The sequence below is a fragment of the Sitophilus oryzae genome, unplaced genomic scaffold (genome assembly GCF_002938485.1).
Source record: "Sitophilus oryzae breed Bouriz unplaced genomic scaffold, Soryzae_2.0 scaffold_170_pilon_pilon, whole genome shotgun sequence".
Classification (NCBI taxonomy): domain Eukaryota; kingdom Metazoa; phylum Arthropoda; class Insecta; order Coleoptera; family Curculionidae; genus Sitophilus; species Sitophilus oryzae.
Genome location: NW_022146402.1, coordinates 1,185,933 through 1,200,790, shown reverse-complemented (window position 1 = coordinate 1,200,790; position 14,858 = coordinate 1,185,933). Strand labels below are relative to the sequence as shown.

At 34.5% G+C, this 14,858-nt stretch overlaps 1 protein-coding gene across 1 annotated transcript in view; it reads right to left on the bottom strand.

The window, feature by feature from the left end:
* Positions 1 to 281: 281 nt before the first annotated feature.
* Positions 282 to 14,858, bottom strand: part of LOC115881261 (KH domain-containing, RNA-binding, signal transduction-associated protein 2-like) — a 175,163-nt gene continuing 160,586 nt past the window's right edge. Inside the window, 4 exon segments of the mRNA XM_030898678.1 lie at positions 282 to 354; positions 4,168 to 4,265; positions 4,267 to 4,427; positions 6,700 to 6,895. Coding sequence (XP_030754538.1) covers positions 282 to 354; positions 4,168 to 4,265; positions 4,267 to 4,427; positions 6,700 to 6,895 — 528 coding nt within the window.

Below are 14,858 nucleotides of genomic sequence, written 5' to 3'. Positions count from 1 at the left end.
TTACTTTAACAATTACACTTTCATTTTCACCAAACTAAGTATATATTGCTATCAAAAACGTTTTTTATTCATCCTCTCGTTTCATTTCGCAAACAAAACACCACCGCATAAATTCGTGCATCAATCCAGACAGAAAAACACAACCGCACGACCGTAGGTGGCTCCAACTGCCGGTGGCCGTTGCAGATAATCCACTTCCCCGTGCGGACGATCCTCGACTGCCCATATGCAGCGTAGCGTTAGCGGCCGCGGCCACTTCCTGTGATAAATATTCCGTATAATTAAATCAGGTTGAGGTTGACTCCGCCAGCCATGTAATCTTCACGTAGAAGCGGAACCAGCGTGGGCGGGCGCCTGGAAAATTACCAAAAAAAAGAAGAAGAGTTAATAAAACATGGACGAAACATGCGAAATAGAGAGAAGAGATATAGAGTTTTTAGAGCGGTTGTTTTTGAAGTTATTAGTTTTCTGGATTTGGTTAATACGGTGTACAATTTTGTGATTTATTTCATTTTAGAAATATACAATCACCGGCAGGAAAAACGGGCACCTTAAAATTGCCCTCTATACAGAGTGTCCCAGAAATAAGTGCAAATATTTTAAGGGGTGGTAGATCTGGTCAAAAGAAACATATTTTCTCTTTACCATTTTTAAAATAAATTGAAAATAACCGAATATTTAACTTTGAAAATTTAAAAAAATAATAGCAACATTTTGATATCCGCCGGCAGATTTCGCCAACTACCGTCCAATTACCCGGATCAAGTCCGGATCTCAGGTAATTCGACGCCCTGTGTTGCCATATGGACAAGAAAGTATATACTTTTTTTAAGATATTTTTTTTAAGATTGTGATATTATTACAGAAAATAAATAAAAAAACTTACCTAACATTAAATAAAGATACTTATGACAAATCGATATAATTATGACGTTCTCTTTTTTGATACACACTTTAATAAAATACACTTCACTGTGCTGCTTTACTTGTACATGCTATTATAATATCTGCTAAAATAACAGTCCCCATTTCTAACACATCTTTTCATATACGCTTTATTACAATTTGAACCACTGATTTACAAAACACCTTGAAAAGCGCACATTACTTTGAATACCTTTCTGAATGAATAAATGTTGAGAATTATTGTCTCTTATCGCCACTTTACGAACTACTTTCAATCTAAGAAAATACATGTTTCACTGAACAATTTTAAATACGTATTTTGTTTTTTCGCTATTTTTTCGATGTATTTCGACAATGCCATCGACAGCCCAACCGTGTGCCAAGAGTGCCGCGTGTCAACTGGTTCTTTGAGGCGCTGCGCCGCCGTGGGGGGCTTGCGTCATGCGACGATATTAAGCGACGTTGCCGTAGTTACACAATTTCAAATTCAAGACATTCGAAGCAATCAAATTCGTATTAAATTTTAAAAATAAAACAGAGAAACATGAAAGGAAACAAACAAAACAAAAACGCATTGATTATTCGTCGGACTGTTTTCGATAAATTGAATTCTGAATTACGATTCTGTTTTATTTTTAAAATTTAATACGAATTTGATTGGTTCGAATGTCTTGAATTTGAAATTGTTGTAACTACGGCAACATCGGTTAATATCGTCGCATGACGTAAGATCGCTACGGCGGCGCGGTGTCTCAAAGAACCACGTTGACACGCAAGTACTACGTTGACAATCAAAGAACCACGTTGATACCCAAAGTTGACACGCGGAACTCTTGACCCACGGTTGCGCTGTCGATGTCATTATCGAAATCCATCGAAAAAAATAGCGAAAAAACAAAATACGTATTTAAAATTGTTGAGTGAAACATGTATTATGATGAATCATTTTATTAAATTTATTCCAAAATAAAGTTATTTTGCAGCATAACAAAGATTTTCGTAAACGTCATAAATGTAATGTTTTTTTTTCTAGAATTATTAGTAATGAGCACTGATAAAAGATTAAATTTAACATTGCTAATTTTTTGTGTAGAAATTTGTCTGTCAATTTATAAATATAGAACTATGTAGAATGTGGATAACATAGGAGGTTACAACACTGCAATGTTTAGATACACCGTAGAGAAATCTTAGGTGAATAAACAAGTGGCACTAAAAAGTTTTTAAAGATTTTCCGGAAAATGTCAAGAAAAATTTTAAATTTTCAACAATTTTTTTTCGCAAAAAACCTCGTAGGCGTGTTTCTAGGACCGAAATATACTTCCAGTTAAAATACTTGCACTTATTTCTGAGACACCCTGTATTTAACAAAATATTTTTTTTACATTTAAGAAAGCTGGTTCTTTAATATATCTGTTGCTATGCTCTCCTGTGCTTTCCTGACCAAAGTACGGACCGTTTAATTTATTCTGTGCCCTGTGTCCCATGAATGCTGACAAATCTTAGATTTGTGAGAATCTCCCTTTCTTAAATAATCTTTATGTTCGTTAATTGTAACATTTAAGGGTCTAGATGTTTCACCAATGTAAAATTTATCGCATTCACAGGGTATTTGGTATATTACATTTTTTGTTTGTTGTTCTGTATTTATTGGTTTTGTATGTGATAAAATGGATCTAAGTGTATTTTGTGTTTTGAAAGATGTTCGTATGTTATATTGTTTTCCTATCCTTATTTTTTCCGAAACGCCTCGTATGTATGGAATTGTAAGTTGTATATATTGTGTATTGTTATTATTGTGTCTATGACTTGGGGTTTGTATTTCGTTTAATGTTTTGTCAATAAAATATGGTGGATAGTCGTTTTTTATTAATGTATTTTTTATGCATTCATTTTCAGCATTCATGGGACACAGGGCTCAGAATAAATTTTAATAACGCCAAAATTATAATGAAAGAAGCGATAGCCTCTAAAAGAAAAATAAAAGAGGCTTTTTTAATTCAATCTAATAAAAATAAATGTATTGCTCATGCATCTGTAGATGTTAGTAATGTATGGCAATCGGCTTTTTTGATTCAAAAGAACATAACATAAATAAACATAACATACGTAAAATTTAAAAATAATCATACAGAAAGTTTGGGTTTTGATTTTACCTTATTAAGTAATTGTTATCAGGTAGTAATTGTTAATTTTGAAGTTTAACTTAATATAATGTCATTTTAACAGAACGTCAACGATTTCTTGTAGACGTATCTGTTTTAAAAAGTAAAGTGTTCTCGAATAGTTCAATTTAAATATTTTAAATAGTTTTTTTCTTGATTCTTTATATTTTTTTGCTTCCGACGACGGAAAGAGAAAACTTTCCGAAACGTTAAGCATTTTTTTTTCTTTGTTAGGCAAATTTTTATTACTGTAAACACAACTTCTGACAAGCAGCGTCCGTTTAGGTTTACCGCAGAAGTGTTTACAAAAAATAACTATTTTATTTTGTAGATTTTTTTGCAGTGCAGTGGCGAAATACCCATAAAGGATTTTTTTGGATATAATATAAATACTGTCTTATTACACGCTCCTTCCCCGTCATTTAAACTAACTACAATAGATAATATGGCTCCCCTCACCTAAAAAGTTCTCGAAAAGATTTTCACAACCTTTTCTGAGAATTGTTTTTTAGTAACGCCTCTTGTTGAACCTAAATTGAGTATTACTACCCTTTCTGATTGTAATTTAGTTGTTTAATTTCCAACTAAGCTCACCGTAAGATGTTTGTGATTAAGTAATTGTGATAAAAATAATTCTTAACTATCTTTAAACAAACATTTTTTAACCTTTTGAATTTGTTTGTGATTGTATTTGATAACCTGACCTCTGTATGACTATATCAGAATTGTTTAACTATTCTGATTGTAATTTGATTATATTAGCTTTCTGGGCCTGAGGATGGGAATTAAATGAATCCCGAAACATGTCGCCCCAATTTTAAATCAAATTAAATTTTGAAATAAACATTCTAAAAGATTGTGAGTTTTTTGAATCCCCTACCCCTCGTCAGAGGTTTGACATTGATATGTACTTACACTGGGTTGGAGAACGTTTAGTAAATTGAATTAAGTTAGCAGATAAAAAGCTAGCGGTCTCTGTGTGACTCATTTTGACTTAAGCGAATTTTGTATCTTATTGAATTTCAAATTTAAAGGCTCCACACTACCTTCACCTATATAATCTTAAATATTTTCTTTTCATTCACCTGTTACTTACTCTGTCGTCGTTCCGGCGAACGGACTGGCCAGCTGCTTGGCCTGCGCCGCCCTGGCCTTGGCCAGCAGGCTCATGACCGTCCGCTTGGTGGGCGTCATAGGCCGTCCTGGGGCCCGCGGTCAGCAGCGGCCTCTTGCGGCCAGCGGCAGAGGCCACCATCAGGCTCTGGGGAATCATCTCGTCGGAGCCGTTCAAACTGGGCGACGACATCTGGTTGGAGCCGTTGGTGGAGAGGATGCCGAGTTGTTCGGATGCTGGCGCGGATGAAGCGGAGGTTTCTGGAAGACGCAAGTTTTTTGTGATAAAAATAATGACAATATTCTGGTATTTTTATTTTTGGTGGTCCAGTTTTGCAATTTGATACAGTTGTTTGGTTGGTTATAGGCCAGTAACAGACTTTGGAGTTTTTAGATTTGTATTTTGTCTATGTCTTGATTAATAGGTATACACTCAGATGCAAAAAAAAACATGGAAAATTTGTTGGTCAAGTTGAAAGTGTTATATCTGTTAATAGTGCAAAATATCACAATATTTTGCACTATTAACAGTTTCATCAACTATAGACAGAGGTGTAGCACCACGCTGAGATGCTCCCCAAACCATTATTTTAGTGGGAAATTTTGAAACTTGAACGGTAACATTTTCTTTTGATAGGATTTTTAAGTGTTTAAGTCGTAAGTAGTAACTTTTGTCAGAAATAAAAACATTATTAAAATTATCTTCTTGAAAACGTTGACAAAAGTCCATTCTTCGCTGCCTTTGTAGAGGTGTTATTACAGGGATTTTTTTCGCTTCCTTGATATGTAGACTTGTCTTTTCAGTGACATGCGGACGCTTTCCGGACACACTTTTAATTTTCGCTGACTTCCATATCTGTTAGCCAATTTGCGAAACCCTAGGCGCGGATTCTGTCGTCCTAATGCCACTAAAGCGTTTAAATTGTTTTCGCGAAACTTACGCGGTCTTCCTGAAACTGGTCCATGCTTCATATTTGTGCCATTTTTTATCCTCTTTATTGTCTCATATACTACACTTTTTCCGAGTTCAGTCAATTGCACTATTTTTTTAACGTTTCGAACATCTTTTCTATTCAAATATTCCACCATTTCAATTTTTTTTTACTTGCGACGTTATTTCTCAAATCTTAAGCCGGTTTACAATAAACAACAATATTTGACAGATGGCGTTGCCATCCGATTTTGGTCATAGCCTACTATCGGCACACCTATGTGATGGATTACTGTTGTCTTAGAGTGTTACAGAAAAAAATACATTAAAGTTAGGAAAAATATAAAATTCCGGATACTTTCTAGACGGACTATATTTTGTGAATTGAGTTGATTCAGAAAAGAATCCAACTGTCTATCGGTTTCGTTCCAGATTATGAAAGTATCGTCAACATATCAAAGCCAGATTTTAGGATTGACGACTGCAGAACTAATGGCATGGGTCTCAAACCATTCTATATATGCTATATCAATCCCAAGTAGCATCTATCTGACTTCGAACTAAATCTGACCTGAAGCGACGTCAGACTTTGTGCAAATTTAGGTCGGGTGCTGGTGATGCGACCTGTGACGTCGTTTTCCTATTAAAAGCGACGTCGTTGGATCCGAGTCGGCAAATCCAACGATCTGTCGACGTACAAAATAACAACGTACCGTTTCTATTAATTACCCAACGTCGTTCCCACGTTGGCTTGCACGACGTACATATACTTGAACTAGCCCGACGTCTACCCGTTGTCCGAATAGGATACGTCTCACTGATAATCCCTAAAGTAACGTCCAATTATATTTTGTTGTATTTTATGTTCATTATTATAACCTAATTTACGTATCTCTATTTACGTCCGTAAATACAACCCATTAAGTAGTATTTGCGACCTAATGAACATCATGAATATAACTTAATAAAAAGTTTTTACAAAAGTAAACATACTTAATTTACGCCTAAAAAAACACTAAAAAGGCATTTAGACATTCATCTACATTTTACAGAAAGAGGTCGAGGCTTTTGCAAAATAATAATAGTAGTAGTGATGTCTTGCCTCCACCCATATTGATAAGGTTGAGTTTGGGAGAACCACAGTACAGTTTTATGATTAAACCAGTTAGAAAATTAAAACAATATTTTGCGAGTTACTTTTTATAGATATTTTTATTTCATAAAACTTATCTTTAACTTAAAAATAAGAATTGTGCAGACAGCACCTCAAGAGTTCCATCAATCCCTTAAGAGGCAGCAAGGTTCTTTCTGAAAATGTTATGTCCTCAATCTAGCCTCGACAATTTCTAACGATTCCTCAAAGGCGACGTTATTATTTAAATGTTCCACTTTAAAACTAAAAGATTTGTCTGAAGGACCTAATTGTATGTTCTTAAGTATTTCTACAAAATGTTTGGCATTCTTAACAAATGAATATATTGTATGTGTACGGTTCTTTACATTTACCAACTTTTTACGAGTTTAGGATTTTTTCATAATTTGTCATTTTATGATATTCCGTTCTTATTTTATTTAATTTTATTTTACCTGTTGGGACTCCTCTCATAGCAGGGTGTTCGTGATCTTGTGGACTTTGGGACCCGGATTCACCTCCTGTATCGATAGTGATTCTCTCCTCGTCTCCGGATCCAAACTGTTTTGTGTCGTCGCCCTTATTTTTTTGGCTGGACAATACTTGCATCTCCCACATTTGTTCCTGGCGAATGTCGTCATTATAATCCTGTAACAAAGATATGAGAGAATAAATAAATGTGGTATAATTACGTAAAAATAATTTTTCGTATTCAAAAAGATCTTTTTTTTTCGTATTCAAAAAATAGAGGTTTTTTAAATTGTGACGATTATTTAGTATCTCTGAATAAAATGATTAAGGAAGGAGCATATCGAAAATCTTAAATCGAACGCGACGGGTCTTAAAATGGCCGACTTAAATTGCGATTTATTAGTGCCGTTCTAATTTTATTCAAAACGCTGTGAATAAATGTTGGTAGTTATTAATTTTTTTTATAAAAGTACCTATACAATTCTAATAAAAATAGATAAGTTATAATAATTATTTATTAACACAAACATTCGATACGCTACTGAAGCAGGTAAGTCAAATTTACTTATCTAAATTCTTTGACATCTAATCTTTGACAAGTAGTAAATAAAAGCAAAAATGCAAGAAAAAATATATAATTACTTAATTTTAAGTAAATTTCATAAATGATTGGTTTACTAAGCATATGTACATTATATAGTCACTTACTAGCGTAAAGTTATTCCATTATTTCCCTGAATTTTTGACCGAGATCTACCGCACGCTACACAAACAACTACACTCACCGGCAAAAAAAACCGGCCACTAAAAACTAGTCCCACTTTCTAAGTTGGATTTCTCGCGAACTGCTCATTAGATTTTGATGTTTCTTTTTAAATTGTAAATTAATTCCTTCTTAACGGGTGCTACGTCAGTAATGATTCCGAATTTATTTTGAGCATATACAGAGCACAACAATAAGACGAAGTTTTTTGCCCGAACTTTGTAACACCCTGTAGGGTGCAGCAGCTGTAGTAGCTATTGCTAAATCAAATCGCATTGTAGCCTCATCTTTTGTGAGCATTTTGTTTTTTTAATCACGACATTATCTCGGTTTGTATTGGAGATACGCTGCTTTAAAACGAACGTCTTAGAAAAATGCTTCGCAGGCAAAACCGCGATTCATCCGTGAAAAGGATTTTAGTCCATTGCTCAATATCAATCGTCGAAGACGTGCTCGACGATGTCTTGGAAGTAGCTGGGGTCTTGTGGCAGGCCTCCTTGCAGACAAGCTGTTTTCTTTTAGACTTCATCGGATTGTTCTATCACTGCGTTGAGTTCTACGCGCACGGCTTGTAGCAGATGCTGATTCTGAGTCGCAATTCTACGATTTCGTAAAGTATTCAGGACAATAAAGCGGTCGTCAATTGCATTTGTCTTCCGTTTTCTTCCGGAACCCACTCGCCTGGTGAAATTTCCCGTTTCCATATACCGATTCCAGTCATCCTGGACTGTTGTTCGTGGTATATCCAGGGTATCGGACACATAACGTTGACTTCGGCCATCCTCAATTACAGCCACAATACGAGCAACATCCATCACAGATAATGGCATTTTTTTAATTTGACAATGATGTCGCCTTGATTGTTTACACATAAAACTTTCTGCCTGCGAAGTATTTTTCCGAGACGTTCGTTTTAAAGCAGCGTATCTCCAAAACAAACAGAGATAATGTCGTGATTAAAAAAACAAAATGCTCGCAAAAGATGAGGCTACAATGTGATTTGATTATAATAAAGTCTTATTGTTGTGCCCTGTATATGCTCAAAATAAATTCGGAATAAAAATTGCCGACATAGCATCCGTTAAGAAGGAATTAATTAACAATTAAAAAAAAATCATCAAAATCCAATGAGTGGTTCGCGAGAAATCCAACTTCGAAATTGGGACTAGTTTTTACTGACCGGTTTTTTTGCCGGTGAGTTTATTTTACACTTCTTTGCGATAATTCGCGATAGTGTCACTGTTAATTTAAGTTCTGCTACAATTTCCTTCTAGATTTATTACTTTTAAACAACTATTCCTAGTAGAATAAACAATAAATAACATAAAATAAGCTCAATAAAGACTGACAAATCCACAAAATTTCAAATCAAATTCAAATGTGTCAAATGAATCGTCAAACAGAACTGTCAAGGATCTCCACCCTAGGGCCCTTTGTCATGAATGCACGGATAGTATTATACTCCTGCTTTAATCTTTTTATTCATTTTTGTATATATATATTTTATAATACAATTAGACCAAACTAATTTATTATATTCGTTTACAATCAATATTATTACGATTTATTTTAATATATTTTACGAATACATCCATGATGTAGCCCTCGCATTCCAAGCACTCAAAAATAAAATTAATTAAATAAATTAATTGTACGATGATACTTTTTGTACAATGCTTTTATTTTGAAATATGTATACTTGAATAACAAAAATTTACTGTATTCCACTTACTATAATTGAAATGGGTGAAATCCCGGGAAAAATAATGAAATTACGTTTTTCATATGTATATACGTAGGAGTGTAGCAATTAGAATAAAATAATTGACACACAATAAGCTCGAACAGTATATTTATTATTTTGGATTTATTTAGTACAGATAAAACAATTTGTAATTAAAAATATAATATTTAAATAATTTTAAAATAGACTTTAAATGGTGTTGGCATCAACTTAAACAATTCTACAAGATCAATTATAAATTTTAAAAATCCACAACTTTTTTTTCTAGTTCTTACCGTTTCTCCGAAATTCCGAAAAATAATTTTATTTATTTCTTTCACCCCTTCTCGGGGGTGAATTTAAGAAAATCTTTCACAATTCGTTTTTAGAACTTTCAAAGTAACTTATATTAAAAATTCAAGTTTTTACCAAAACTTCGTACTTAAAGGCCTATTTTCTTGAACTAATAATTAACAGAATCTTATTAAATATTAGCATAACATACATACATACATACTGTCATTACTCGCTGACGAGTATTCGACACGCATCAAAAGATAGTCACGCAAGGCGTTTTCTGTCATGAGCTTTCCTGTGACTGAAAAGCCCGATACGTGATGTTCTTTGCCTATCGCACTCCGGACATTCACAAATCTCATTGCTTTGTTGCCTCTTTACTTTTTGGTTGTCGCTGTTAACTGAGTTTACAATTCTTCTCCATTGAGTTCTATTGTGAACTGCTTCTTCCCAATGATTCCGCATGGTTAATTCCCTTTAAGTTTCGTGGAAAATGTCCTTGTACCTTTTGAGCTGTCCACCCGGCCTCCTCTACCGTCTACAAGCTCACCGATAAAGCAGAAATTTTGTATGCGGTTTCTTGCATTCTGCAGACGTGACCAGCCCATCCTTAAGCGGGATTTGGTAACCATGACTTCAATACTCTCTCGCAGTTAGTTTTTTCAGGACCGATACGTTTGAGACATGATGGAACCAACCGGATTCTTAAGAGCTATCTAAGGTGTCTCCGTTGCAACTTTTTTAATGCTTTATGTTGTCGGGCAGTACGGCACCAGGTTCGCCTTTCATATAACATGGTCCGGATTATAATTGCTCGGTACAACTGCAAGTTTCGTTTATGTACTCAAGTCATGATTGTAGAAACCCTGTTTTTTAATTTTCAGAATGCTCCTGAGGCGCTGCTAATCCTTGTTGAATTTCAAGTCCTACTATATTTTCCGAAATCAAACTGTCGAGGTATTAAATTCCGCTACATATTCTAGTAGTTCTTCTCCGATTTTTATAAGCATGCCTTATGATTTTCCGGGGGAGTGCACATATTTTTGGTTTTGTTCCGATGTTTTGCTTAAGGTCCAAAGCCTCGTAGCCCAGGTATATGTGTTCAACATTTCTTGTAAATTTGTTTGTAACGTGTTTGCAACTAGAGCGCAGTCATCAGCGTATTCAAAAGTTCTGTGATAAATTTAGTACGTGTTATGCCCTGAGTGCTTTTTTTGTTGAACAGATCGCCGTCGTACTTGTATCTAATGCCCAATCCTCTCTCCTGCAGTTTGCGGTCCACTATAATGGAGAGTTCTGCCATGAATATGTTGAATAGGAAAGTCGCTAAGACACATCCCTGACTAACTCCTGTATTTTTTAAGAAGGGATCGCTCAGTGATCCATGATGTGACACTCTTGACTGGTTGTTGTTATGGAGGCCTTTTACATACTGTAAGTAATTTGTTGGGTACTCCGAACTTTTCATAATTGCCCAAAGTGCATCTTTGTTCACAGAATAGAAGGCTTTTGTAGATCGAATGATGCAACATAAAGTTTAGACTGCTGCCCTTGTTACTTTTTTCCTGTAGTTGGCGGAGGGAAAATATGGAATCTCGACGGTTCCACGGTTGGTGCGAAAACCTGTTTGCAATTCTGGAAGGATTTTTTTTATATGTGGGTGCAGGCGGTTTGACATAATTTTTGCAGGAATTTTTTCTCCGATAGCCAGTAACGAAATTCCTCGGTAGTTTCCGCAGTCTGATGCACTTCCTTTGTTCTTAAATTCACCATATTCGTGTTTTGAATGAGGTACCTCATGTTCTGAGGTACCTCTCCGCTTTCCCATATGATATCGAAGAGAACCTTAAGATGACCAATAAGTTCTTTACTTGCACACTTATAGATTTTCGCCGGGATTGCGTCACAGCCAGCTGACCTGTTAGCTTATTAGCAAAACAATGAACAATTAAAGGATACTTTCAAATTTTCTAGTCTAGTTTTCTAATTTTTTGGTCGTGTTTACAAAGCTATTTAACCAATTTTGTGCAGAACAATAAAAGCCAGGCGTTGCGTTCTCTGTCGAAAAGAAAATCCCACCTATCTTTCTGAACGTCGAATCGGTCGAATGAAATGTGAAAAAATCCTTGGGATTTTGGCATATGGTGTATTTGAAATTATATAATAGGTATCAAATTATTTGTAAAAAAATGCTTTTCCCAAATATGCTAATGAGCCACCCTCGTTCCATTTGAAAAAATTGAGATATGATTAAAAATACGATTTGAGCATTTTCTAACTGGCCAGGACAAGGCACTAAAACATTAGACGATCAAATCTATTTTTCCCAGGTTCCTTGATTAAGAATTAGTGTTTTTAACATAGCCATTGAACATTTAAATTTAAAATTCAATTTCGTTTTAAGCGAAAATGTCAAAAGTTGACATATGATATGTCATTCTATTCAGAATGTAATTTTTTATGGAATAAAGTAAAAAAATGCCGAGATTGCCATTTAAAAATCAAAAGTTGTAGTCATTTCCGGTGAAAGAGGAAGTGACCAAAAACAATTGAATACGTCAATCAATCCTAATTTATGTCATATACTAACATACCAAATCTCGTTTATTTATCTGAAGAAATAAAAAAGCTATAGGGGTGAGCCACTTTTGAAATGCACCCGGTATAGCTTTAACTGCCACGATAATAAACTACAATAATTCAAAAACGTTCTCCAACCCAGTGTGATATCAATGTAAAACCTCTAAGGAGGGGCAGGGAGGGGACTCAAAAAACTCACAATCTTTTAAGATATTTATTTCAAAATTTAATTTGATTTAAAATATATAATTTTTTACGACTGTATTAAAATTGTTTTGACTATTATGATTGTGATTATTTTAGCTTTCTGGGCCTGAGGATGGGAATTAAATGAGTCCCGAAATATGTCGCCCCTATTTTAAATCAAATTAAATTTTGAAATAAACATCCTAAAAAATTGTGAGTTTTTTGAGTCCCCTACCACTCGTTAGAGGTTTTACGTTACAATAATTCATTTTAACACCTAAAAAGTAAGATTAGACGGCAAAAGTATCAAAGAAAAAAAATGTCCAGAATTCAGTTTTAAAACTATAGGTTTAAGCGTTTTAGAGGGCGCGATTTTTAAATTCATTGTTGCCAGCCACTGACTAACTGTACTTTAAATTTCCCGCTTGGGATTCGGGTGGTAGCTCTGTTCTTTTTAGAAACTCTTTTATTGCGAAGTTTACAAGATAGCTTAATAGGCGTTGCTAAAAACTCATCGCAACATTATTAGAATATTTTGCAAGGGAAAGTCCTTTTATAAAGTAGTAATGGCCCTTTCTGTCCCTTAAGTGCTGTTAAGAAGGTGAGTTTTGGTGATGTAAATAATAGCTGTTTATATATTTATAATTAATTAATTTTTGTTTTTTAAAATATTTTGATTAAAAGAAAATATGTAAAAGTTGGCAACGCTGTGCCGGTCAAGCTTAATCTCGTGACTAAAAGTTTATTTAGTATGATCTATATTTGGATTTTCCTAGTAATCAACAGACACCCTATCCTTTTTTGTATAAAATATATGTTGAATATGTCTGAATATTATGTTGAATAAACAGGGTATTCATAACGTACATATTATTAATTTAACAACTAGTACATACATATATTTCCTAGTAGTAAAGTTCTCCTTAAACAAATACGTTTATTTTTAGAGCAAAGCCTTTAGAAAGATCATAAAATACAAACAAATATTCATGCTATTTGAAACAAAACAAAATATAAATCTGGTTTTCATAGCGAACAATATCCGAGGCTATACGTTTAAGGGCGAATTGAAAATTCCAGCTTGAGCAATATTAATTCTCTGTCCCTCCATGTTTTTCTTTGATCGCAACTCGCTCTCTAGTAGTGCTGCATCGCAATGTTTCACTAAAACGCATTTAATATTCCTTTCAAGTCGTGTGTACTTCAGAGAACGGAGTTTGTCGTAGCAAAACAAGGCCGTATTTTGAATTTGCATTGTTATGGCACAGAGGAAAGGGTCAGATTAAATAAATAGCCAGGAATCAGGTATGGTCACAGTGATTTGTTTTTAAAATCGATTTTTAACTAGTTACTAGAGTTGGTTTAAATGTGAATTCATATGAACCCTAGATCATATACATATACATCATATACGTCAATGACTAAAGAATACAAGGACATTTAACGCCCATATACGGGCTGCAGCAGAATTTGTGATGTTAGACGCCATTTTTTTGGTTGTAACGAATCAGTCAACAACTGGTCATCAGCGACGATTTTAGCGATTTTTAATAGTTCGTGTATAGTGAACTTTGTATAAACTTTATTACAATGGTGATTAGTTGTTCAGCTTTCAAGTGTAAAAGCTGCAGCGACAAGAAAGGGCCAGGAGTTACGTTTCGTATGTAAATAAACAGTCCACTCCACCTTTTTTTGCTGATATTATATGTACTTTATATGTGCTATACGTCGACACTAGTGTTGTACCTTTTGTTAACATTTTAATATTTTTTTTTTCGTAACTAATTAGTATGATATCACCGCATACACCATAGGCGTAGTCAAAACATTTATCAAAAATATAAATATCCCTAAGTTAAGATAAAAATGGTCTCGGGTATTATTAGTTCTTGTATTCTTTAGTCATTGATATACATCAGATGTGGAAGCATAAACGCCATACGACTAGTATTAAAAACGATGTCACGACATGCCATTTTCAAACCTTTTTTTATCGAACTTATGATTATTTACGCATGCGCATTAAAACTTGCAGTACTTTCCAAATAATCATACTTTTATACGGTTTTAGAAAGTACAAATTACACATTGTTATGGAAAACTAACTTTTAATTGTCAAATTAAAAAAATAAAAAATACCGTTTCTATAATATCGAGGGGGAATACATATGACGTATTTTTTGAACCACCCCGACCTACCCCTTAGGCGGCACCCCTACTCACTTGAAAATCTTAAATGGCAACACCCCACTTGTGGCGCCTTTTTGGAAAGCCCATGATAAATGCTAAACGATGATCATAAAGTTTTTAGGGTGAAATTGAAAAACTTAGATGGACATTTATAAAAAAGTGATTTTTTCAGCATAAGTTACAAATTGGGACCCAGCTTAATGAGGCAAATGAGGTATTTTTCAAACCACCCCGACCCACCGCTGGGTGCCACCCACTCACTTCTAATCTCAAGATAGCGATACCCCACTTGTGACACTTCTTTGGAAAGCTAATTGAAATTGCTAAACGATGGTCATACAGATTTCAACTTCTGTCAACAATTACTGGTAAGTAGTGATAAGAAATGTATGTTTGACAAT